At 41.1% G+C, this 26,157-nt stretch overlaps 1 protein-coding gene and 2 long non-coding RNA genes across 4 annotated transcripts in view; all 3 read left to right on the top strand.

The window, feature by feature from the left end:
• LOC115226097 (mucin-5AC) overlaps positions 1-3,701 on the top strand; it is a 101,714-nt gene extending 98,013 nt beyond the window's left edge. Inside the window, exon 10 of the mRNA XM_029797077.2 lies at positions 1,737-3,701. Within this exon, the coding sequence (XP_029652937.1) occupies positions 1,737-3,406 (1,670 nt within the window). The 3' untranslated portion in view covers positions 3,407-3,701. The remainder of the gene's footprint in view (positions 1-1,736) is intronic.
• Positions 3,702-4,124: 423 nt separating this feature from the next.
• On the top strand, positions 4,125-14,965 carry LOC118768441. Of its 2 annotated transcripts, none has more exons than XR_005004285.1 (2): positions 4,125-4,272; positions 14,790-14,965. It is a non-coding gene; the product is annotated as an uncharacterized LOC118768441 (long non-coding RNA). The 2 variants fall into 2 exon arrangements; XR_005004284.1 differs by having other exon boundaries at positions 4,128-4,272; positions 14,787-14,965.
• Positions 14,966-16,522: 1,557 nt separating this feature from the next.
• Positions 16,523-25,948, top strand: LOC118768442. The gene is made up of 5 exons (XR_005004286.1): positions 16,523-16,539; positions 17,867-17,873; positions 17,941-17,946; positions 20,288-20,293; positions 25,886-25,948. It is a non-coding gene; the product is annotated as an uncharacterized LOC118768442 (long non-coding RNA).
• The last annotated feature ends 209 nt before the right edge of the window (positions 25,949-26,157 follow it).

The following is a 26,157-nucleotide window of genomic DNA, read 5'->3' as shown; positions in this document are numbered from 1 at the left end:
CACACTGGGGTCGATGTGATCGACTTAATCCGTTTGTCTGTCCTTGTTTGTCCCCTCTGTGTTTGTCCCCTCTGTGTTTAGCCCCTTGTGGGTAGTAAAGAAATAGGTATTTCGTCTGCCGTTACGTTCTGAGTTCAAATTCCGCCGAGGTCGACTTTGCCTTTCATCCTTTCGGGGTCGATTAAATAAGTACCAGTTACGCACTGGGGTCGATGTGATCGACTTAATCCGTTTGTCTGTCCTTGTTTGTCCTCTCTGTGTTTAGCCCCTTGTGGGCAATAAAGAAATATATATATATCAGCTAATCCCCCCCCGCCCGCCCCACTCCTCTAAAAAATTGCTGGCCTTGTACCTAAACCGGGGACAATTATTCTTTCAAATTAAAAAAAAAATTATTTTTTTAAATGTAATTATTGTGATTGTTTTTCTGTTTAAAATTCTTCAAATTTTATATAAAATTTTTAATCTTACTTTTTTTATTTCTCTCTCTCTTTCTTTTTTCTTGCCCCTCTCTCACGGCCTTCTTCATCTCTTCCTCTATTACTCAATCTCTTCTCCTCTTCCTCTCCTTTACTCTTCCCTTTTGTCTTTTTCTGTTTCTCTCCCTATCTTCATCTCCTCTTTCTCTATTCTTTCTCTCTCCACTCTCCCTCTCGTTAACTATTTCTCTTTTTTCTCTCTTTCTTTGTCTATCTCCTCCTCCTCTTTTACCCTCTCCCTCTCTACTCTATTACTGTTTCACTCTCTCTTTCTCTTCCTCACTCTCTCTATACACACCACTCTCTCTCATTTTTTCTTCTCATTTATTCTCTCTCCCTCTCTCTACTCTTATTCGTCCCTCTCTTTCTCTTCCTTTTTTATCTTTCCCTCCATCTCTCTCTCTTCCTCGCACTCCCTCTCTGCCTTCACATACCCCCCTTTCTCTCTCATTCTTTTCTCTCTCTCTCTCTCCCTCTCTTCTCCTCCTCTCCTTCCTCTTCTGCACTGCCTCCTTTCTCTCTTCGTCATTTCTCTTCCCTCCCCGTTGCTTCACATACCCCCTTTCTCTCTCTCTTCTCCTCCTCCTCTCCTTCCTCTTCTGCACTTCCTCCTTTCTCTCTTCGTCATTTCTCTTCCCTCCCCGTTGCTTCACATACCCCCTTTCTCTCTCTCTTCTCCTCCTCCTCTCCTTCCTCTTCTGCACTTCCTCCTTTCTCTCTTCGTCATTTCTCTTCCCTCCCCGTTGCTTCACATACCCCCTTTCTCTCTCATTCTTTTCTCTCTCTCTCTCTCCTCCTCCTCCTCTCCTGCACTGCCTCCTTTCTCTCTTCGTCATTTCTCTTCCCTCCCCGTTGCTTCACATACCCCCTTTCTCTCTCTCTCTTCTCCTCCTCTTCTTCCTCTTCTGCACTTCCTCCTTTCTCTCTTCGTCATTTCTCTTCCCTCCCCGTTGCTTCACATACCCCCTTTCTCATTCTTTTCTCTCTCTCTCTCTCTCTCCTCCTCTCCTTCCTCTTCTGCACTGCCTCCTTTCTCTCTTCATTTCTCTCCCCTCCCCGTTGCTTCACATACCCCTTTCTCTCTTCTCCTCTCCTTCCTCTTCTGCACTTCCTCCTTTCTCTCTTCATCATTTCTCTCCCCGTTGCTTCACATACCCCCTTTCTCTCTCATTCTTTTCTCTCTCTCTCTCTCTCTTCTCCTTCCTCTTCTGCACTTCCTCCTTTCTCTCTTCGTCATTTCTCTTCCCCCCCGTTTAGCAACGAAAGGCAAAAAAGAGAAGAAGAAGCTGTTAGGCAAACTGACGAAGAAGGACAGTGAAAGCAAACTACTGCAGCAGCAACATCAGCAGACTCCGGCGAATGTGATGCTCATTAGCAGCCAGAAACTTCCAGAGACTACGCAGACAGCACAACCAAAGATGGCACTGCCCATCTCCGCATCCTCTCCGACCGTTGGGCAAACGACAGCGGTGACCACCACCACAACAAACACAACCACCACCACCACCGGTATCCCTCAGCGCTGGTCTGCCGACCTCGACGCGCACAGTAATATCAACTCGCATGTGTTGTACGCGTCGCAAATAAACACGGAGGATGAGAGTCAAAGAAGCGTCGAGCAGCTTCCGGCTGAGAAATTTGCACACGATGAGGAGCAACAGGTGCAGGAGACGCTGGCACCGGTGCATTCTAAGTCCGTCCTGGTACCCGTAGAAGAGATACGGCAGAAGCTCGCCGGGCCAGAGATGATGGCCCCTCGCGCGATCGAGGTGATACATGCCACCACAGCAGCGGTTTCGGAAGCCGTACCTGCTAGAGTACTTCCGATACATTTAAATGAACAGGCAGAGGTAGTGACAGTATCAGAAGCTGCAACATCGCTGCACATAGAAGGCGTGGTCGAACCAACACATGCAGATGCCCGGCATGCATCTGATGTCGCTGCACCAGAAGTGCGAATGGCAATGCCTCAACCCCAGTCACCGGCTGAAGTCAATTCTATCGAGGTGCGGCCGGAAGAAAGCCATTCTCAAACCACTTGTCACACGTCACCGTCTGATCCAACGCATTCTGAACCAGCGCGTTCAGGTGCAGTGACACATGCAGGTGGCACGCAGTCTGACGTTGCGCAGCCAAAGCCAAAATCCAAGTCGAAATCCAGGAAGTCGAAAGCCGTGAAGATTGAGTTAGTGCATTCGGACGGGGGAGGGGCAAAAGGGGTGTTGTCGCTGGGCGGTGGCAGTGACGGAGACTCGCACGGAGCTCGTCCTACCCTGACTTCCTTTGGGCAGCGGAGCGGCTGCAGCGGCGTGACGTCGTCATCAACAAGTTCGTCAAAGTCGACAGTAACGAGAAGGACGAAGACCCGTACGACGGAGGAAGAGAGGACGTCGACAACAATCGTAAGGAGGTCGATGGAATCCGGGGAGACAACTGTGATGTCGACGACGATGACCAGCTCCTCGTCGAGTTCGAGCTGGAAGGGTAAACCCGAGTCTGGGGATGCCCCGCCCGAAGCCCGTCCCCACTCGGCTACATTTAATAACTCTTTCGATGGTCAGTGGAACATCGTAGAAGGGACACCTGTTGACAGTTTACGTTCAACCACCGTGACTACCAACATCACCACGACAACCAGCACTAAAAACACTGTTGCAACCGCCGCAGATGGCACCACTGCTGTCGGCGACCCCACTGCCTCTGCTCTCATCAACAGCCCCACTGACACAACCCCCAACAACACCACCACCACCACCACAGCCATAAACAACAACATGACCACCACCACCGAAGACAAGCAAGCAACGTCGCCAAAATCCCCAAATGAGCTGTCCGTGAACTGCGACGCCACATCGCCCACCAATTTAGTGGCGCACGACGGATTATCTGAAGAAGACATGTTGTCCCTACGAGAAAGCCGTCTCTAATTAGCCAAATTAACGAACTCCTGCCACTTAGCTGGCTATTCCAGTCATGTCCAGTCACGACCAGTTCTGTCTGGTCGAAATTCTACAGTTTTTTTATTTATTTATTTTCATATATTTATCATTTTTTTTTTTTAAAAAAATTTTTTTTTTTTTTGTATATTGTATCATTCTTTAAATCATTCCGGAAAACCCCTTTTTTTTTTCTCCCCTCCTCCAAAACACAAGCATTTAACTTTTGTTTTTTGATATTTATTAAACTTCACTCTGATTTTTTTTTTTATCCTTTCCTTCTTCTTGTTCTTTCTTCTCTCTTTTCCTTCTTACTTTCTTTCCTTCCTTCCTACTTTTTTCTTTCTCTCTTTTTCTTCCTTGTTTTCTCCCCTTTCTTTCTTTTCTTTTCTCTTTCTCTCTTTTTCTTCCTTGTTTTCTTCCCTTTCTTCTTTTTTCTTTCTCTCTTTTTCTTCCTTGTTCCTTTCTCTCCTTTCTTCCTTCCTTTCTTTTCTTTCTTTCTTTCTTCCTTGTTTTCACTCTTTCATTCTCTCTCTCTCTCTCCTACCATCCTTCTTTCACCTCTCGCCACCCCCATCACTTCCCTCCACCCCCGCCTCGCCTCGCCACTAGAAACTGAGAAGAAATTTCAAACAACATAAAACAAAACTAAAAAAAGAAAAAAAGAATGTAAACAACAACAACAACAAACAATAGAGACCAAAAACAAAACAACAAAGGAAAGGACCATAAAAAAAACAAAACAAAAAAACAACCAACCAACCGGCCAACCGGACGGACAGACGGACCAACCAACCAACCCAGACCAACCAACGGACTGACTGACAGACGGACAGACCAACTGACCAGTCTCCTAGGTATGTGACCACAACAAGCATTGGTTTTCTTCTTGTTATGCATCTCCTTCTCTCTCTCTCTCTTTCCTTCTCCTAACACCCCCCCTCTCTCTCTCTCTCTCTTTCTCCTTCTCACTCACTCTCTCTCTCTCATATCATTCTTTCACTCTCAAGCTTGCGAGTGGAGAAAGAAATTAAAAAGGACCGGCATGCTTGCCTCACCTTCACAATTGTTGCTCGTTGATCACTTTAATACTACTACTAATACTACTACTACTAATACTACTAGTTTGTCTCTGGCATGTATACACTAGCATGTTGCTGTCGTTGTAGTTTAACCACAGGCAGGTTGTCCCAGATCCAGTAGAGCTGTGATCAAAGGTGTCCCATCTGCGGTCACCCTGTCTCACCCCGTCTCACCCTGTCCCGTCCTTCTCTCAAGCAGTGCATGTCTACCACAAAACAAATCCCATGTGTTACTCCTATTGGTGGTGGTCGTCGTCGTTTGAGAATGTCGATGTGTTTTTTTTTCTCTTTACCATGAGTTAGCTGTTGTTTCTAGCATGTAGACACACCCTTTTCATTTGGCTCGTGTTCCATTATGCTGCCGTTGGGTGGAGGTAAGATGTTGATCTTTTGTGCATGTGCACCCGGTTTATTCTTGTTGTTGTTGTCGTCGTCTTCATTCTTATTGGTGTTGTTTATAGTAAAGAAGGCATGTAAACTATATCCATTCATTTATAATGACACGGAATGTTGAATTACCAGTTTATTGGTTATTCCTTTTGGTTTCAACCTACCTAGGATTGCCTCTGGTTTTTCTGATACAAAATTTCTCATTTTAAAACTTTTAGAATATTTAATTTAAAAGTACCTGTTATGCTTTTTCAAACACCATCTGGTATAGTTGTCTTTTGTGATGTCCCAAACACCATCTTAATATCCCAATATATATTTGTCTTTTGTGATGTCCCAAACACCATCTTAATATCACAATGTATATTTGTCTTTTCTTATGTCCCAAACACCATCTTAATATCCCAATGTATATTTGTATTCTGTGATGTCCCAAACACCATCTTAATATTCCAATACATATTTGTCTTTTGTGATGTCCCAAACACCATCTTAATATCCCAATATATATTTGTCTCTTGTGATGTCCCAAACACCATCTTAATATTCCAATAAATATTTGTCTTTTGTGATGTTCCAAACACCATCTTAATATTCCAATAAATATTTGTCTTTTGTGATGTCCCAAACACCATCTTAATATTCCAATAAATATTTGTCTTTTGTGATGTCCCAAACACCATCTTAATATTCCAATAAATATTTGTCTCTTGTGATGTCCCAAACACCATCTTAATATTCCAATAAATATTTGTCTTTTGTGATGTCCCAAACACCATCTTAATATTCCAATAAATATTTGTCTCTTGTGATGTCCCAAACACCATCTTAATATTCCAATAAATATTTGTCTCTTGTGATGTCCCAAACACCATCTTAATATCCCAATATATATTTGTCTCTTGTGATGTCCCAAACACCATCTTAATATCCCAATATATATTTGTCTCTTGTGATGTCCCAAACACCATCTTAATATCCCAATATATATTTGTCTCTTGTGATGTCCCAAACACCATCTTAATATTCCAATAAATATTTGTCTTTTGTGATGTCCCAAACACCATCTTAATATTCCAATATGCATTTGTCTCTTGTGATGTCCCAAACACCATCTTAATATTCCAATATATATTTGTCTTTTGTGATGTCCCAAACACCATCTTAATATCCCAATATATATTTGTCTTTTGTGATGTCCCAAACACCATCTTAATATCCCAATGTATATTTGTCTTTTCTTATGTCCCAAACACCATCTTAATATCCCAATGTATATTTGTATTCTGTGATGTCCCAAACACCATCTTAATATCCCAATACATATTTGTCTTTTGTGATGTCCCAAACACCATCTTAATATTCCAATATGTATTTGTCTCTTGTGATGTCCCAAACACCATCTTAATATTCCAATATGCATTTGTCTCTTGTGATGTCCCAAACACCATCTTAATATTCCAATAAATATTCGTCTTTTGTGATGTCCCAAACACCATCTTAATATTCCAATATGCATTGTCTCTTGTGATGTCCCAAACACCATCTTAATATTCCAATATGCATTTGTCTCTTGTGATGTCCCAAACACCATCTTAATATTCCAATATGCATTTATCTTTTCTTATGCCCCAAACACTGTTTTAATATGCTGATTTCAATATACCTCCTAATACACTAATATATATTCATCTTTTGTTTAATAGCACTATCTTAACATACTGCTATATATATATATTTGAATATTTTAATTTGTATGATGCATTGTTATTTGTAAATAGAATAAATATTTTCAAAACCTTTTGAGCAATGTATGTGAGAACGAAGCAAGATATGTAAAGTGATATCAAGGAATGAAAAGGGAAAGAGAAAAAAAGATTGTATTACCTTACATGGATTAGTTAATGATTGCATAATATTTCGGGAAAAATTCCCCTTTTCAAATAGGAGAATGAAAATAATCAGTTTGGAGAAATGTATTTGTTATCAGCAGTCTTTTCCATCTTTGGTTATATTTGTGTAAAAGACAGGATGGTCAGAGCTGGAACAACAGGAAAGATACATTAAATAATTAGTCCTGTCTGAATAAAAAAACAGGATGGTCACAGCATCTACAACAAGGAAAGACATTTCAGGTAATGTAGTCTTAGACACACTATGTCTGAATAAAAGTTGTGATGGTCACAGATGGAACGTCTTTGATCATAAGTCTATTAGATCAGGACTGATCTGAGGTTAACCGACATGGAAGGACACTAGTTGATGTATTCCTGTATACACTATACCTGACAGGATGGTCACAGCTGGAACACTTCTGGTTATAGGTCTACAGCATTAAGATTGACTTGGGACAAAGCAGCAACAAGTGTAGTCCTCGAGACAAGACTTTAACACTTGTTACCATAAAGGCAGGTGCTCCAGCATGGCCGCAGTCAAATGACTGAAACAAGTAAAAGAATGTTAAAGGCTTTGTTACATTCTGTACCTCACTGGATCTCCCTGAGGACTACATGAAAGGTAAGCATGTCTGTGGAGTACTCAGCCACTTGTACATTGGTTTCATGAGCAGACCATTTCATTGATATCGGATCAGCTGGCACCCTTGGCATCATAACCGATGCAGTACTACTACCATGTATATATATACGACAGGCTTCTTTCAGTTTCCATCTACCGATCCGCTCACAAGGCTTTAGTCAGCCTGAGGCTGCAGTAGAAGACACTTGCCCAAGGTGCCATGCAGTGGGACTGAACCCAGAACCATGTGGTTGGTAAGCAAGCTTCTTACCACACAGCCATGCCTACATATACGATGGGCTTCTTTCAGTTTCCATCTACCAAATCCACTCACAAGGCTTTGGTTGGCCCAAAGCTACAGAAGACACTTGTGCAAGGTGCCACACAGTGGGACTGAACCCGGAACCATGTGGTTGGGAAGCAAGCTTCTTACCAGACATCCACGCCTGTGAAGTTTTAAACATTCACATACTCATTTCACTTAGTTTTGTAATTTTTCTGGATTGTTCCATTTATACCCCATGATTGTCTGCACCTCACTTTGGAGTACAGTACCCTCTTTTCATCCATAGTGATTACTGATTCCTACCAATCGATTCTTTGGCTTCATCAGAGCAGACTTCAACATGCAGTGACACATGCTTGCTTGTTCCCTTCTATCAGTCCATGTGGCACCCATTTTCCTAGCTTGCTAACATGCCAAGTCTTTATATATATTTCTTTATTACCCACAAGGGGCCAAACACAGAGGGGACAAACAAGGACAGACAAAGGGATTAAGTCGATTACATCGACCCCAGTGCGACACTGGTACTTTATTTATCAACCTGAAATGATGAAAGGCAAAGTCGACCTCGGCGGAATTTGAACTCAGAACGTAGCGACAGATGAAATACCTATTTCTTTATTACCCACAAGGGGCTAAACATAGAGGGGACAAACAAGGACAGACAAAGGGATTAAGTCGATTATATCGACCCCAGTGCGTAACTGGTACTTTATTCATCGACCCCGAAATGATGAAAGGCAAAGTCGACCTCGGCTTAATTTGAACTCAGAACGTAACGACAGACGTAATACCTATTTCTTTATTACCCACAAGGGGCTAAACATAGAGGGGACAAACAAGGACAGACATAAGTATTAAGTCGATTACATCGACCCCAGTGCGACACTGGTACTTTATTTATCAACCCGAAATGATGAAAGGCAAAGTCGACCTCGGCGGAATTTGAACTCAGAACGTAGCGACAGATGAAATACCTATTTCTTTATTACCCACAAGGGGCTAAAAATAGAGGGGACAAACAAGGACAGACATAGGTATTAAGTCGATTACATCGACCCCAGTGCGACACTGGTACTTTATTTATCGACCCCGAAATGATGAAAGGCAAAGTCGACCTTGGCGGAATTTGAACTCAGAACGTAACGACAGACGAAACACCGCTAAGCATTTTGTCCGGCGTGCTAACGTTTCTGCCATCTCGCCGCCTAGTCAGTATATAATCACAATAGACACGCTGGCTGCTCCTGATTAGTTGCGTGATTGAAGGTGGCTTGGTTGTCCAAGAACTTTTTTACCAATGTAACATAGGCGCAGGAGTGGCTGTGTGGTAAGTAGCTTGCTAACCAACCACATGGTTCCGGGTTCAGTCCCACTGCATGGCACTTTGGGCAAGTGTCTTCTACTATAGCCCCGGGCCGACCAAAGCCTCCTTGAGTGGATTTGGTAGACGGAAACTGAAAGAAGCCTGTCGTATAGCCTAGTCACCCATATAGTTAATCAGGTGATACACAAAGGGGTCATACCCAATGACTGGTGTAGCAGTATAATAGTCAACTGCTACAAAGGTAAAGGTGATGCCCTAGATACAAATAACTACAGAGGTATCAAGCTGTTGGACCAGGTGATGAAGGTTACGGAGAGGGTCATAGCCCAACTAATTAGAGAGAGAGTTAGTTTAGATGAGATGCAGTTTGGGTTTGTGCCAGGGAAAAGTACTACTGATGCTATATTCCTGGTAAGGCAGCTGCAGGAGAAATACCTAGCCAAAGATAAGCCCCTGTACCTGGCTTTTGTTGACATGGAGAAAGCCTTCGACAGGGTCCCCCGATCCCTTATCTGGTGGGCAATGAGAAAACTAGGGATAGATGAATGGTTAGTGAGAGCTGTGCGGGCCATGTATAGGGACGCCGCTAGTAGGGTGAGGGTTGGAAATGAGTACAGTGAAGAATTCCGGGTAGAGGTAGGGGTCCACCAAGGCTCAGTACTCAGCCCCCTCCTATTTATCATAGTCCTCCAGGCAATAACGGAGGAATTCAAGACAGGATGCCCTTGGGAGCTCCTCTATGCTGATGACCTTGCTCTAATTGCTGAGTCGCTATCAGAACTGGAGGAGAAGTTTCAGGTGTGGAAACAAGGATTAGAATCGAAGGGCCTCAGAGTCAATCTAGCTAAAACCAAAGTCGTAATCAGTAGGAAGGTAGACAAATCACAAACACCTTCAGGTAGATGGCCCTGCTCGATCTGTAGAAAAGGTGTAGGTAGAAACTCTATAAGATGCACCAAGTGTAAGCTATGGACACATAAGAGATGCAGCAATGTCAAAGGAAGGCTAACTAGGAAGATGGTTTTTGTATGTGGCAGATGCTCAGGAACAATAAACACTGAAAATGCTCTGAGACCAACTTCCGTCACTTTCCAGGGAGAAAAACTAGAAATAGTTGATAGTTTCCGTTACCTAGGTGACCAAGTCAGCAGCGGGGGTGGGTGTGCTGAAAGTGTAACTGCTAGAGTAAGAATAGCTTGGGCAAAGTTCAGAGAGCTCTTACCTCTGCTGGTGACAAAAGGCCTCTCGCACAGAGTGAAAGGCAGACTGTATGATGCGTGTGTACGAACAGCCATGCTACATGGCAGTGAAACATGGGCCGTGACTGCTGAGGATATGCGTAAGCTCGCTAGAAATGAAGCCAGTATGCTCCGATGGATGTGTAATGCCGGTACTCACACTCGGCAGAGTGTAAGTACCTTGAGAGAAAAGCTGGACCTAAGAAGCATCAGTTGTGGTGTGCAAGAGAGACGTTTGCGCTGGTATGGTCATGTGGCGAGAATGGATGAAGATAGTTGTGTGAAAAAGTGCCACACCCTAGCGGTTGAGGGAACCTGTGGAAGAGGCAGACCCAGGAAAACCTGGGACGAGGTGGTGAAGCACGACCTTCGAACTTTAGGTCTCACTGAGGAAATGACTAGAGACCGAGACCTCTGGAAGTGTGCTGTGCGCGAGAAGACCCGGCAGGACAAGTGAGTCCACAACCCGTGGCCTTCTACATGGGATGGAGCTAGCCTACGTATGCATACCTTCCCTTCTTGGGACACAAAACTCTACTTGTGAAGACGTGTTGAGGCAAGTGAGGATCAGAATCGAAATCGATCAATGGAAATTGCGGATGTGCTACCAGTACCGGTGGCATGTCGAAACTCTGCTTGTGAAGACCCATTGAGGCAAGTGAGGATCAGAATCGAAATCGATCAATGGAAATCGATCAATGGAAATTGCAGATGTGTTACCAGTGCCGGTGGCATGTAAGAGAACTTTCCGTTTCGCGACCGTTGCCAGCACCGCCCCGTTTCGTGTCCGTTGCCAGCCTCGCCTGGCCCTCGTGCCGGTGGCACATAAAAAGCACCATCCGTTCGTGGCCGTTTGCCAGCTCTGTCTGGCACCAGTGCGGGTGGCACGTAAAAAGCACCCACTACACTCACGGAGTGGTTGGTGTTAGGAAGGGCATCCAGCCGTAGAAACACTGCCAGATTTGACTGGGCCTGATGAAGCCTTCTGGCTTCACAGACCCCAGTAGAACCGTCCAACCCATGCTAGCATGGAAAACGGACGCTAAATGATGATGATGATGATGATGATATGTGCATGTGTGTGTGTTTGTGTGTCTGTGTTTGTCCCCCTAGCATTGCTTGACAACCGATGCTGGTGTGTTTATGTCCCCGTTACTTAGCGGTTCGGCGAAAGAGACCGATAGAATAAGTACTGGGCTTACAAAAGAATAAGGCCCGGGGTCGAGTTGCTCGACTAAAGGCGGTGTTCCAGCATGGCCGCAGTCAAATGACTGAAACAATTAAAAGAGTATATATATGTGTGTGTGTCTGTGTTTGCCCCCCCCCCACCGCTTGACAACTGGTGTTGGTTTGTTTACGTTCCCACAATGGGGACGTGAAGACCGGGGGCAAAAGAGACTGATAGAACAAGTCAGGATGGCCACAAAGACCGATAGAATAAGTACCAGGCTTAAAAAAGCCAAGGTCGATTCGTTTAAGTAAAACCCTTCAAGCTATGCCCCAGCGTGGCCGCAATCAGATGAATGAAACAAAAAGGAGATAAAAGATAATTAAAGATTCATTATTGTTCACAGCCACCCCAAGGTCTTTTCTATAGCTAGAAACATCAGCTAAATCCCTCCCGTTTCTTTCGGAAATTTCTCTTTCTTCAAAAATTGAATTTTCTTTCCGAGCTGGAATAAGGGAGGTAACTACTGAAGTACTGTCCATATTCAAGGGAGGTAATTGCAGCCACCACCTAGGTTCTGTGTTGTCGTTCAGATGTGAGCAACACCCGTAATCAAAAGCGTTCCAACCACGGCTATCCAGTCTATTCACACATACCATATCGAGAACTATATTGGTCAACGTTTTCTTTTTAAAGGCTGCAACGTGTGAGACGTTTGAAACCAGTTATTTTTTGCTCTGTTGGATTTTGTAGTTGCTGTTATTCATTAGCCCAGGGTCGGTCTTCCTATAGCGGACCTGTGATCGATGACGTTCCAACTGTGACCATCCTGACTTTTATTCAAACTTAAGTATATCTAGGATTACATTGTCTAAAGGCTCCTTCTTCGTTGTTGTTTAGCCCCTGGTCAGTCCTATAATCAACCTGTGATCGATGACGTTCCAGCTGTGACCATCCTGACTTTTATTCAAACATAAGTATATCTAGGATTACATTGTCTAAAGGCTCCTTCCTCGTTGTTGTTTAGCCCCTGGTCAGTCCTATAATCAACCTGTGATCAATGACATTCCAGCTGTGACCATCCTGACTTTTATTCAAACATAAGTATATCTAGGATTACATTGTCTAAAGGCTCCTTCCTCGTTGTTGTTTAGCCCCTGGTCAGTCCTATAATCAACCTGTGATCGATGACGTTCCAGCTGTGACCATCCTGACTTTTATTCAAACATAAGTATATCTAGGATTACATTGTCTAATGGCTCCTGCCTCGTTGTTGTTTAGCCCCGGGTCAGTCCTATAATCAACCTGTGATCAATGACATTCCAGCTGTGACCATCCTGACTTTTATTCAAACATAAGTATATCTAGGATTACATTGTCTAAAGGCTCCTTCCTCGTTGTTGTTTAGCCCCTGGTCAGTCCTATAATCAACCTGTGATCAAAGATGTTCCAGCTGTGACCATCCAGGCACATTCAGTTAAGATCAGAAACCATGAGAGCCACAGTCTGGTACTGCATCAGTGGTAGAGAGGGAAGTGCTGTCCGATAGCAAGTTTACTGAAAGGTGTATAAATGTCGCAAGAATGGCCAGTATGAAAGGAGCCATTCTGAGGATACACCTGTAATTTAAAAAGGTATTACAAAAGGAGAAAGGGGCTCTCTAGCCCCCTTTTGACCAGGCTCCCATGGCTTTTATGGGTTTTTTTCACCAGGGACCTTTTGTAACGCCTCCCGCTATTGGGAGTTTTTCATTGTTACACTTTTTTACAAACAGACAAAACCCTTTGTAACCTTTCGTCCTGTTTTGTCCCTTTATGTTGTAATTAATTTTTGTCAGCCCTTGTGGCTAATAAAAGAATTAATTATTATTATTATTATTATTATTATTATTATTATTATTATATAGGCGTAGGAGTGGCTGTGTGGTAAGTAGCTTGCTAACCAGCCACACAGTTCCGGGTTCAGTCCCACTGCATGGCATCTTGGGCAAGTGTCTTCTGCTATAGCCTCGGGCCGACCAATGCCTTGTGAGTGGATTTGGTAGACGGAAACTGAAAGAAGCCTGTCATATATATGTATATATATATATATATATATGTGTGTGTTTGTGTGTCTGTTTGTCCTCCTAGCATTGCTTGACTACCAATGCTGGTGTGTTTACATCCCCGTCACTTAGCGGTTCGGCAAAAGAGACCGATAGAATAAGTACTGGGCTTACAAAAGAATAAGTCCCGGCGTCGATTTGCTCGACTAAAAGGCGGTGCTCCAGCATGGCCGTAGTCAAATGACTGAAACAAGTAAAAGAGTAAAGAGTATTAGCATCCTCTAGATAGCAGGTTGGCTAAATTGTTAGCATGCTGAGCAAAATGCTCACTGGAATTTCACCTGCCTTTACATTCTGAGTTCAAATTCCGTCAAGGTTGACTTTTGCTTTTCATCCTTTCAGGGTTGATAAAATAAGTACCAGTTGAATACTGAGGGTTGATGTAACCAACTTAGTCCCTTCTCTGAAACTGCTAGCCTTGTGCCAAAATTTGGAACCATTATTATTATTATTATTATTATTTTTATTTATTGTTATTATTATTATTATTTATTATTATTGTTATTATTTTTATTTATTATTATTATTATTATTATTATTTATTATTATTATTATTATTTATTATTATTGTTATTATTTTTATTTATTATTATTATTATTGTTATTATTATTATTTATTATTTTTGTTATTATTTTTATTTATTATTATTATTATTGTTATTATTATTATTTATTATTTTTGTTATTATTTTTATTTATTATTATTATTATTGTTATTTATTATTGTTATTATTATTATTATTGTTATTATTTTTATTTATTATTATTATTATTGTTATTATTATTTATTATTTTTGTTATTTTTATTTATTATTATTATTGTTATTATTTATTATTGTTATTATTATTTATTATTATTGTTATTATTTTTATTTATTATTATTATTATTGTTATTATTATTATTTATTATTTTTGTTATTATTTTTATTTATTATTATTATTATTGTTATTATTTATTATTGTTATTATTATTTATTATTATTGTTATTATTTTTATTTATTATTATTATTATTGTTATTATGTATTATTTTTGCTATTATTTTTATTTATTATTATTATTATTATTGTTATTTTTATTTATTGTTATTATTATTATTATTTATTATAATTGTTATTATTTTTATTTATTATTATTATTATTATTGTTATTTTTATTTATTGTTATTATTATTATTATTTATTATAATTGTTATTATTTTTATTTATTATTATTATTATTATTATTTTAAAATTACTAAATAAATATTTTCTCTTCAGGAGGCAAGAAGAAACTGGCAATGACCATCACCTCTGGTTAAGACAAGCCACCACGCCATCACCACCACAAACAACAACAACAACAGCAGTGGATGCAGCCGTTGTCAGGTGCAACCGCAACAGTGTGCGTGCAAGCAGAGAGAACTTTCTAGAAGGAAACTGCCGGGTGGGGGTCGGGGACAGCAACAAGTACAGCAACTTCAAATTGTTGCCCCACCACCACTACCACGACCATGGCCACCACCTCAGAACATAATTGCAAGCCTTCGTTTTCTAATCACAGAATCTCATTTTTTTGGTTTTCTACATCATCCTGGGGCAATTTTCTGTTTACTCCCCACCACTCTCTTTGTTTCCGACTTAAATATTTGGGGGTGGGGGACCACAGAAAACAACAACAACAACAACAATTATAATAATAATAATAATAATAATAATAATAATTGGCTTATTTGTGTGGTTATGAAGCTCACTTTGTAACCCTTGGATTCTGAGTTCAGTCTCACAGTGTGGCAGTGTCGTCTACTTATAGCCTTGGGTCAACCAAAGCCTCTTGAGTGAATTTGGTTGGGAAGAAACTGTGTCGAAGCCCTTCACATATTTATATATATATGTGTGTGTGTATATGTGAGTGTATGTTGTGTTTGTTCTCTGTCACTGTTTGGAAACCAGTGTTGGTTTGTTAACATCCCCATAACGTAGCGGTTCGGCAAAAAAAGACCAATAGAATATGTACCAGATTTTACAAAAAAAAAAAAAAAAGAGTACTGGTGTTGACTTGTTTAACAGAAATTCTTCAAGGCAGTGCCCCAGCATGGCCGCAGTACAATGACTGGAACAAGTGTAAAAGACAAAATAATAATAATAATAATAATAATACACTGACTGGAAAAAAAAAGGAAAAAAAAGGACCATAAGAGAGTTGCTGTGTGAAAATAGTTTCCTCGAGACTATTCACTTGTGTTTAGATTTCTACGCCGTTCGACCCTTTTACGCGTCTTGTTAACGTCAATGTCACTACGCTGCAGAAGAGAAATAGTTCGCTTCTTTGTGAGAAGAGAGAGGAAAAACTAGACGTACACACACACATACAAACACACAAACACAAGATAGAAGAAAAAGCTTGCTTGCAATGTCACAAAACTGTTCGGGAATGTACTTTCAATTTTTTTTTTTTTTTTTTTATTTAAAAATTCGAACAATATTATTATTATTATTATCATTATTTAATATTATTATTATTATTATTATCATTATTTATTATTATTATTATTATTATTATTATCATTATTTATTATTATTATTATTATTATTATTATTATTATTATTATTATTATATTATTATTATTGCATGCAAGCTGTTTTATACATGTATCTGACCATTATTAATGCAGTGTCATAATGTTTTAAGAATTCATACAGATGTGTGTGTGTATGTGGTGTGTGTGTATATATATATACACACTTACACACATGTATATATGTGTGTGTGTTTATATATACATACATACATACATACACATATATACATGCGTATATATGTGTGTGTGTATACATGCATAAATATATATACGTACATATATGTCTATATATATATATATATATATATATATATACATACATATGTGTGTATCTAGATATATGTATGTGTATGTATGCATATATGTATGTGTATGCATATATATGTATGTGTATGCATATGTATGTATGTGTATGTACATATATAGGCGTGTATATATGTATGTATGTGTGTGTGTATGTATGTTTGTATGTATGTGTATATATATATGTATGTGTACACATATATATATAAATGGCTGTGTGAATAAGGTGTTTGCTTTGTAACCATGTGGTCTTGGGGTCAGTCCCACCGAATGGCACCTTGGACATCTGTCCCCTACAGTAGCCGCGGACTGACCGATGAATGCCTTGTGGATGAACTTGGCAAATGGAGACTGTCTGGAAGCCTTTTGTGCATGTGCATATGGGAGTTTTTGTGTCTGCGTTTCTGTTTGCCCCCCACCCCGCCCCTACATCGCTTGACGACCGGTGTTGGTTTGTTTACGTCCCACGCGACCCAGTGGTTTTGCCAGTGAGAGAACCATTAGGAAAAATACCGGACTTTAAAAGAAGGACAAGAAAAAAAATAAACAAAACAAATGAGTCCTGGGGCCATTTTGTTTGACGAAATCCCTCAGGGCGGTGGTGCCCCAGAATGGCCGCCGTCCAATGACTGAAACGATACACATGAATTTATATATATATATATATATATATATATATATATATATATATATATATATATATATATATACACACATATATATATATAAATATACATACACACATTTTCTCATATGGAACCTACATCTTAATACCTTTTAAATCAGCTTCAAAAGACCAATAAACCCTTGTTTTTTGTTTTTATTATTATGATTATTTTATTTTTTTCCCTGTTACTGTGTATTCTTTAAATTTTGATATTTCAGCAGTTTACTCCATGTCCCGTTTACAATGGCCAAGCAATCCTCATCATCATTGTTCGACCGTGGTCGAGACAATGGAATTTACCACGCTACGCCAGACTTCACAGTCCATCATGGCATTACGGAGGTCCTGTTGCTGGATGCCTGTATCCCTGGAGATTACATCAGGGTAGGAGAGTGTGCACCCTCTGGTATTGCAATCGTGGTCGAGACAATGGAATTTACCATGCTACGCCAGACTTCACGGTCCATCATGGCATTACGGAGGTCCTGTTGCTGGATGCCTGTATCCCTGGAGATTACATCAGGGTAGGAGAGTGTGCGCCCTCTGGTATCGCGAGTAGATGGCTTCCAGAGGAGAAGAGTAGAAATTACCTATTTTTCAGCTCTACAACAATGTCCAGCAAACTGGACTCTGCTACCTTTCACAAGAGATGACACAGGTGGTAGTTTCCCATATATTTGCATTTTGGTTGGATGACGCTTCCACGAGAGATTTTGAGCTCTCATAAGGAGGCAAGTGTAGGTTCCATCCATTCACTGCCTCTCGAAAAGTGTGCGCCCTCTGGTATCGCGAGTAGATGGCTTCCAGAGGAGGAGAGTAGAAATTACCTATTTTTCAGCTCTACAACAATGTCCAGCAAACTGGACTCTCCTATCAAGTACAGGAGAGAGTTAACAGTAATGATTTTTTTTATTGACCTTTAAGGTGCAAGACATGGAGGGGACAAAAGATGAAACAAAAACAAAAAAAAAATGCAAAAACAGTGTTGCTGTGTGGTAAGTAGCTTGTTTACCAACCACACGGTTCTGGGTTCAGTCCCACTGCGTGGTACCTTGGACAAGTGTCTTCTGCTATAGCCTTGGGCCGACCAAAGCCTTGTGAGTGGATTTGGTAGACGGAAACTGAAAGAAGCCTGTCGTATATATGTATATATATATGTTTGTGTGTGTGTGTTTGTTTCACCACCATCGCTTGACAACCGATGCTGGTGTGTTTACGTCCCCCGTCACTTAGCAGTTCGGCAAAAAGAGATCGATAGAATAAGTACTGGGCTTACAAAGAATCGGGGTCGATTTGCTCGACTAAAGGCGGTGCTCCAGCATGGCCGCAGTCAAATGACTGAGACAAGTAAAAGAGTAAAGAGTAAACAAAAACAGAGTTGCTGTGTGGTAAGTAGCTCACTTACCAACCGCACAGTTCTGGGTTCAGTCCCACTCCGTGGAACCTTGGACAAGCCATAGGCCAACCAAAGCCTTGTGAGTGGATTTGGTAGATGGAAACTGAATGAAGCCTGTTATACACACACATATGTATGTATTTGTGGGTCTGTATGTCCCCACCACCATCGCTTGACATCCGATGATGGTGTGTTTACGTCCCTGTAACCTAGCAGCTCGGCAAAAGAGACCGATGAAATAAGTACTAGCCTTACAACGAATAAGTCCTGGGGTCGATTTGTTTGGCTAAAGGCAGTGCCCCAGTATGGCCAAAGTCAAATGATTGAAACAAGTAAAAGAATAACAGAAAGTGGGGTTTACACGAATCGGATACTCTAACGTCAAGGGTTATAACAAGGGATAGGGATACTACCACAAGGGACATAACAGAAGATATATAATAAGGGATACTCTAACGTCAAGGGTTATAATAAGGGATACTACCACAACAAGGGACAACAGAAGATATATAACAGGGGATATAAGGGATACTACCACAACAAGGGACATAACAGAAGATATATAACAAGGGATATAAGGGATACTACCACAACAAGGGACATAACAGAAGATATATAATAAGGGATACTCTAACGTCAAGGGTTATAACAAGGGATATAAGGGATACTACCACAACAAGGGACATAACAGAAGATATATAACAAGGGATACTCTAACGTCAAGGGATATAAGGGATGCTACCACAACAAGGGACATAACAGAAGATATATAATAAGGGATACTACCACAACAATTGATATAACAAGGGGTATGAGGGTTACTACCACATCAAGGGATATAAGGGATACTACCACATCAAAGGATATAAGGGGTACTACCACATCAAGGGATATAAGGGGTACTACCACAACAAGGGACATAACAGAAGATATATAATAAGGGATACTACCACAACAATTGATATAACAAGGGGTATGAGGGTTACTACCACATCAAGGGATTTAAGGGATACTACAACATCAAGGGATATAAGGGATACTACCACATTAAGGGATACTACCACATCAAGGGATATAAGGGATACTACCATATCAAGGGATATAGGGATACTACCACATCAAGGGATATAAGGGATACTACCACATCAAGGGATACTACCACAACAATTGATATAACAAGGGGTATGAGGGTTACTACCACATCAAGGGATATAAGGGATACTACCACATCAAGGATATAAGGGATACTACCACATCAAGGGATACTACCACATCAAGGGATATAAGGGATACTACCACAACAATTGATATAACAAGGGGTATGAGGGTTACTACCACATCAAGGGATTTAAGGGATACTACCACATCAAGGGATATAAGGGATACTACCACATTAAGGGATACTACCACATCAAGGGATATAAGGGATACTACCACAACAATTGATATAACAAGGGGTATGAGGGTTACTACCACATCAAGGGATATAAGGGATACTACCACATCAAGGGATATAAGGGATACTACCACATCAAGGGATATAAGGGATACTACCACAACAATTGATATAACAAGGGGTATGAGGGTTACTACCACATCAAGGGATACTACCACATCAAGGGATATAAGGGATACTACCACATCAAGGGATATAAGGGATACTACCACAACAATTGATATAACAAGGGGTATGAGGGTTACTACCACATCAAGGGATATAAGGGATACTACCACAACAATTGATATAACAAGGGGTATGACACACAAACATATACACACATACATATATACGACAGGCTTCTTCCAGTTTCCGTCTACCAAATCCACTCACAAGGCATTGGTCAGCCCGGGGCTATAGTAGAAGACACTTGCCCAAGATGTCACACAGTGGGACCTTATCGAATTTCTGCTGTTATATCTTGTGACTCCCTTCGGTCATGAATGACCATGGGATTGCACCTAGAAAGTTACCCTCCGAGGCACAAGTCTGGGCAAGGTTGCTTTTATGGAAGGCCGGCAGTCGCCCATGCACACCAGCCTCTCCTCTCCATGCCAGGCGGCGAGCTGGCAGAATCCGATTAAATAAGTACCAGTTACGCACTGGGGTCGATGTAATCGACTTAATTCCTTTGTCTGTCCTTGTTTGTCCTCTCTGTGGGTAGTAAAGAAATAGATGTTATCCAAGGGAAAGGCAAAGGGGCCGATACAGCTTGGCACCAGTCACATCGCAGCTCATTTATTAATGTGCAAGTGGCTGAGCACTCCACAGACACGTGTACCCTTAACGTAGTTCACGGGGAGATTCAGCGTGACACAGAGTGTGACAAGTGAGAGAAAGTTGTGGTGAAAGAGTACAGCAGGGTTCACCACCACCCCCTGCCAGAGCCTTGTGGGGTTTTAGGTGTTTTCGCTCAATAAACACAATGCCCGGTCTGGGAATCGAAACCACTATCCTACAACCACGAGTCCGTTGCCCTATCCACTGGACCATTGCGCCTCTGCTGTTATATCTGTTTATTTATATCTTGCAGTACACATTTCAACGCTTCTATAACAAACATTAGTTTGTTTACACTTATAATAAATAATAAATAAATATTGGCGTGGCTGTGTGGCAAGAAGCTTGCTTCCCAACCACATGGTTCTGGGTTCAGTCCCACTGCATGGCATCTTGGGCAAGTGTCTTCTACTATGGTCCCAGACTAACAGAAGCCTTGTGATTGGATTTGGCTAGCAGAAACTAAGTGAAGCTCATCATATAGATAGGTGCAGGAGTGGCTGTGTGGTAAGTAGCTTGCTTACGAACCACATGGTTCCGGGTTCAGTCCCACTGCATGGAACCTTGGGCAAGTGTCTTCTACTATAGCCTCGGGCCGACCAAAGCCTTGTGAGTGGATTTGGTAGACGGAAACTGAGAGAAGCCCGTCATATATATGTATATATATAGGAGTGGCTGTATGGTAAGTAGCTTGCTTCCCAACCACATGGTTCCAGGTTCAGTCCCACTGCGTGGCACCTTGGGCAAGTGTCTTCTACTATAGCCTCGGGCCGACCAAAGCCTTGTGAGTGGATTTGGTAGACGGAAACTGAAAGAAGCCCGTCGTATATATGTATATATATGTGTGTTTGTGTTTGTCCCCCTAGCATTGCTTGACAACCGATGCTGGTGTGTTTATGTCCCCTGTCACTTAGCGGTTCGGCAAAAGAGACCGATAGAATAAGTACTGGGCTTACAAAGAATAAGTCCCGGGGTCGAGTTGCTCGATTAAAGGCGGTGCTCCAGCATGGCCGCAGTCAAATGACTGAAACAAGTAAATGAGTAAAAGAGTATATCAATGGTTCCTCTCTCCTTACAATTGTGTTCTTGGGCCATTTTCTGTCATCAGTAGAACTGTTGGCATCATTTTTGATGACATGGTTTCTCTGGTACCTTTACAAGAGTGGAAAAGATATAACATGGTTTCCCTAAGGTGAATTTACCATCAAGGGGAGATAATCATTTCTAGCTGTGGCTGTGTGGTAAGAAGCTTGCTTTTCAGGCACATGGTTCAAGGTTCAGTCCTATTGTGTGGCACCTTCAGGTTAAAAAAAATAAACCCTCAACATAACATTTCAAAGAGTTGATTTTTTTTTTTAAATCTTTAAAAATTTGGAAGACAATAAAAATAAAATTAACAGAAATTGAGGCAGTTTTCTAAAGAAGAGTAAAGAAATTTAGTAATTTAGTGTGTATATGTTTGTGTGTTTGTGTTTGTCCCCCTAGCATTGCTTGACAACCGATGCTGGTGTGTTTACGTCCCCGTCACTTAGCGGTTCGGCAAAAAGAGACCGATAGAATAAGTACTGGGCTTACAAAAAGAATAAGTCCCGGGGCCGAGTTGCTCGACTAAAGGCGGTGCTCCAGCATGGCCACAGTCAAAATGACTGAAACAAGTAAAAGAGTAAAAGAGAGAGTAAAGAGTAAGATATCAATTAGTAACAAGTGGATAATTTTGGTGTAAGAAAAGGAAAATCGTATATTTATCATTAATAACCTAGAAAATAAAAAATTGTAAAGGCACAGGAGTGGCTGTGTGGTAAGTAGCTTGCTAACCAACTACATGGTTCCGGGTTCAGCCCCACTGCGTAGCATCTTGGGCAAGTGTCTTCTGCTATAGTCCCGGGCTGACCAATGCCTTGTGAGTGGATTTGGTAGACGGAAACTGAAAGAAACCCAGAATATATATATATAGGCGCAGGAGTGGCTGTGTGGTAAGTAGCTTGCTAACCAACTACATGGTTCCGGGTTCAGTCCCACTGCGTGGCATCTTGGGCAAGTGTCTTCTACTATAGCCTCGGACCGACCAAAGCCTTGTGAGTGGATTTGGTAAGTGGAAACTGAAAGAAACCCGGAATATATATATATAGGCGCAGGAGTGGCTGTGTGGTAAGTAGCTTGCTAACCAACTACATGGTTCCGGGTTCAGCCCCACTGCATGGCATCTTGGGTAAGTGTCTTCTGCTATAGCCCTGGGCCAACCAATGCCTTGTGAGTGGATTTGGTAGACGGAAACTGAAAGAAACCCGTCGTATATATCTATATATATATGTATGTGTTTGTGTGTCTGTGTTTGTCCCCCTAGCATTGCTTGACAACCGATGCTAGTGTGTTTACGTCCCCGTCACTTAGCGGTTCGGCCAAAGAGACCAATAGAATAAGTACTGGGCTTACAAAGAATAAGTTCTGGGGTTGATTTGCTCAACTAAAGGCGGTGCTCCAGCATGGCCACAGTCAAATGACTGAAACAAGTAAAAGAGAGATATATGTATACCCGCGCCAGTGGAGCGCTAAGACCACCATCCAAGCGTGATTGCTGCCAGAGCAACTGACTGGCTTCCGTGCCGGTGGTACATAAAAAACACCATTCAAATGTGGTCGTTACCAGCATCACCTTTACTGGCACGTGAAAAACATTCAAGCAGGGTCATTGCCAGTGCCGCTGGACTGGCTCCTGTGTAGGTGGTACATAAAAAACACCACTTGAGCATGGCTGTTGCCAGTACCGCTTGACTGGCACGTAAAAGCACCCACAACACTCTCGGAGTGGTTGGCGTTAGGAAGGGCATCCAGCTGTAGAAACTCTGCCAGATCAGATTGGAGCCTGGTGCAGCCATCTGGTTTGCCAGTCCCCATTCAAATCATCCAACCCATGAAAAGTGGACATTAAACGACGATGACGATGATGATGTATATGTCTTTGTGTCTGTTTGTCCCCCCACCATCACGTGACAACCGATGTTGGTGTGTTTATATCGCCATAGAATAAGTACTGGGCTTACAAAGAATAAGTCTTGGGGGCAATTTGTTCGACTAAAGGCAGTGCTCCAGCTTGGCCGTAGTCAAATGACTGAAACAAATAAAGGAATAAAAGAACATTGAATTAAATGTACTTACAAAACAGGCACACCGTGTATCATATATATATATATATAATATATATTGGCTGTGTGGTAAGTAGCTTGCTTACCAACCACATGGTTCCGGGTTCAGTCCCACTGCGTGGCATCTTGGGCAAGTGTCTTCTGCTATAGCCTCGGGCCGACCAAAGCCTTGTGAGTGGATTTGGTAGACGGAAACTGAAAGAAGCCCGTCGTATATATATATATATATATATATGTATGTGTGTGTCTGTGTTTGTCCCCCTAGCTTAGCTTGACAACTGATGCTGATGTGTTTATGTCCCCGTAAAGAGACCGATAGAATAAGTACTGGGCTTACAAAGAATAAGTCCCGGGGTCGAGTTGCTCGATTAAAGGCGGTGCTCCAGCATGGCCGCAGTCAAATGACTGAAACAAGTAAAAGAGAAAAGAGAAAATATATATTATATACGGTATATATATATATATATACTTTATTTAAAAGCAGCAGAAAATTCAACATATATATATATATATATTATATACGGTATACATACATAAGACAATAGGGTGTGATTTAAGGGAGATTTAGCTTGTATTTCTAACAAGTTTAGCTGCCATGTAGAGGTCTCCCTCATTGGCTCATACATACATATATACCTATATATATATATGACAGGAGGGTGTAATTCGAGGGTGATTTGGCTGCTATTTCTGGCACTGAAAAGGCTTTCTTGCAGAGTGGTCAGCGCGTCTGATATGTGTTGTGTGTCTTTGGTTTGAAATAGGGCTCGCAGAAAACCGATAATTCCCAAAATCGAGTTTAAGTATAAGTAATTCTCAGAACCGGTTGGGTACTACTTAAGAACAGTGGTCCCGGTGCGCGCACTCGCACAAGCTAGTCGTGACTAGTCGATCCTTACTTTGTGTTTTTGTGTTTTATTTACTTTGCTAGGTAGTCGTTGTAGGATCGACAAGTCACGATTCCTTGCGCTTGTGTATTCACGAATGAGTCCATTACCTTCATAAGTAGATGGGACAACAGTAACACTTGTTTTTAGGTTCCCTCCTATTTTATTTATTTTGTATAATTCTGTTGTGTTCTCAGCATCATGTTCAGGAAATAATCTCCTATATGTTTGTTCAGCATACTTCCTTAAATGCTGTTTCGTTAAAAATTAGAAAAGGTCCAGAAATCGACTTACCTTTAAATTTCTTTGGGTTATGTAAATACCTCAAGAGAGTCAAGGTTTCCACATTTCTTCTCTTATTATATCTATGCATAAGTCTTTCACGAAGATTCAGAGCCAAAGGGTTGCCGACGATATTAAGTTTATTCAATAATGATTCTATAGGATATTCTGCTTTCAGTAAACCCGAATCATCAGCGCAAACAGCCTTCAAAATAATTTCTACTGGATGCAGAATTTCATATAGTAAATGGAGAGATTTCCATTCTTCGTCAGCGATGGGCATCTGTGGAAAGTTCTGCTCGTAGAGCATTTGGAATGCAGCTTTTCAATTTCAAAAGTCTCTCAATCATATGGAATGTGCCATTCCACCGAGTTCTGCAATCCAGTATAAGTTTATATTCTCTGTTATCAAAGTTCGCTCGTACAAAATCTTGCAAAATTTCATTTTTTGTAGGAGATTTACGGAAAAGTTTTGAAATTTTTCTTACCTTATTTAAAACTTTGTTAAATTCGGGTTTTAGCTGGGGAAAACAAGCATTTTCGTGAGCCAAATCTGTTTGACAAAGTATGTCTTGTTGGCTTATGTCAGCTTCGTCATCACTATCGTCTGTCATGGCGATCACTGTCGTCTGTTATGGCGATCTCTTCACATTTTTTATCAAAAAATCTGGAACTGGTTATTACATGTGCTCAATGGGAAAGATCCCCCGACGGAAGACTAACAACATCCCCTTGACTTGCTATGAATAAACTCTGTTACCTGCAAATTCAAAGAGTCAGCCAGGGGTTAGCGAAGGAGATGACAAGGTGCTGATCTCAGGTTCAAGAGGAAAGAAGGTGAGATATGTTGCGATATGTTTCAATGAAACAGACAGCAATCTCAACTAAAGGCGACCGACAACAGTTCAGTTTGTTCAGTTTCAACGATAGTTCTTGATAAGAAAAAAATGGAGAAATGTTTTGCGAAAAAAAAAAAAAAAAACAGCAAACCTTAAAATCGGTTTTGGCAAATCCGTTTCGGTTTTACTGATCATGATATAAAACCGGTTTCGAGGCCTAATTTGAAAGTATTTCGGCAATCTTTCGTCTCTAGTAGACCTTTCCGTTGATTTCC

The sequence above is a fragment of the Octopus sinensis genome, linkage group LG29 (genome assembly GCF_006345805.1).
Source record: "Octopus sinensis linkage group LG29, ASM634580v1, whole genome shotgun sequence".
In the NCBI taxonomy this organism is placed as follows: domain Eukaryota; kingdom Metazoa; phylum Mollusca; class Cephalopoda; order Octopoda; family Octopodidae; genus Octopus; species Octopus sinensis.
Note: the sequence above shows the minus strand (reverse complement) of the source record. Positions and strands in the feature narration are given on the sequence as shown.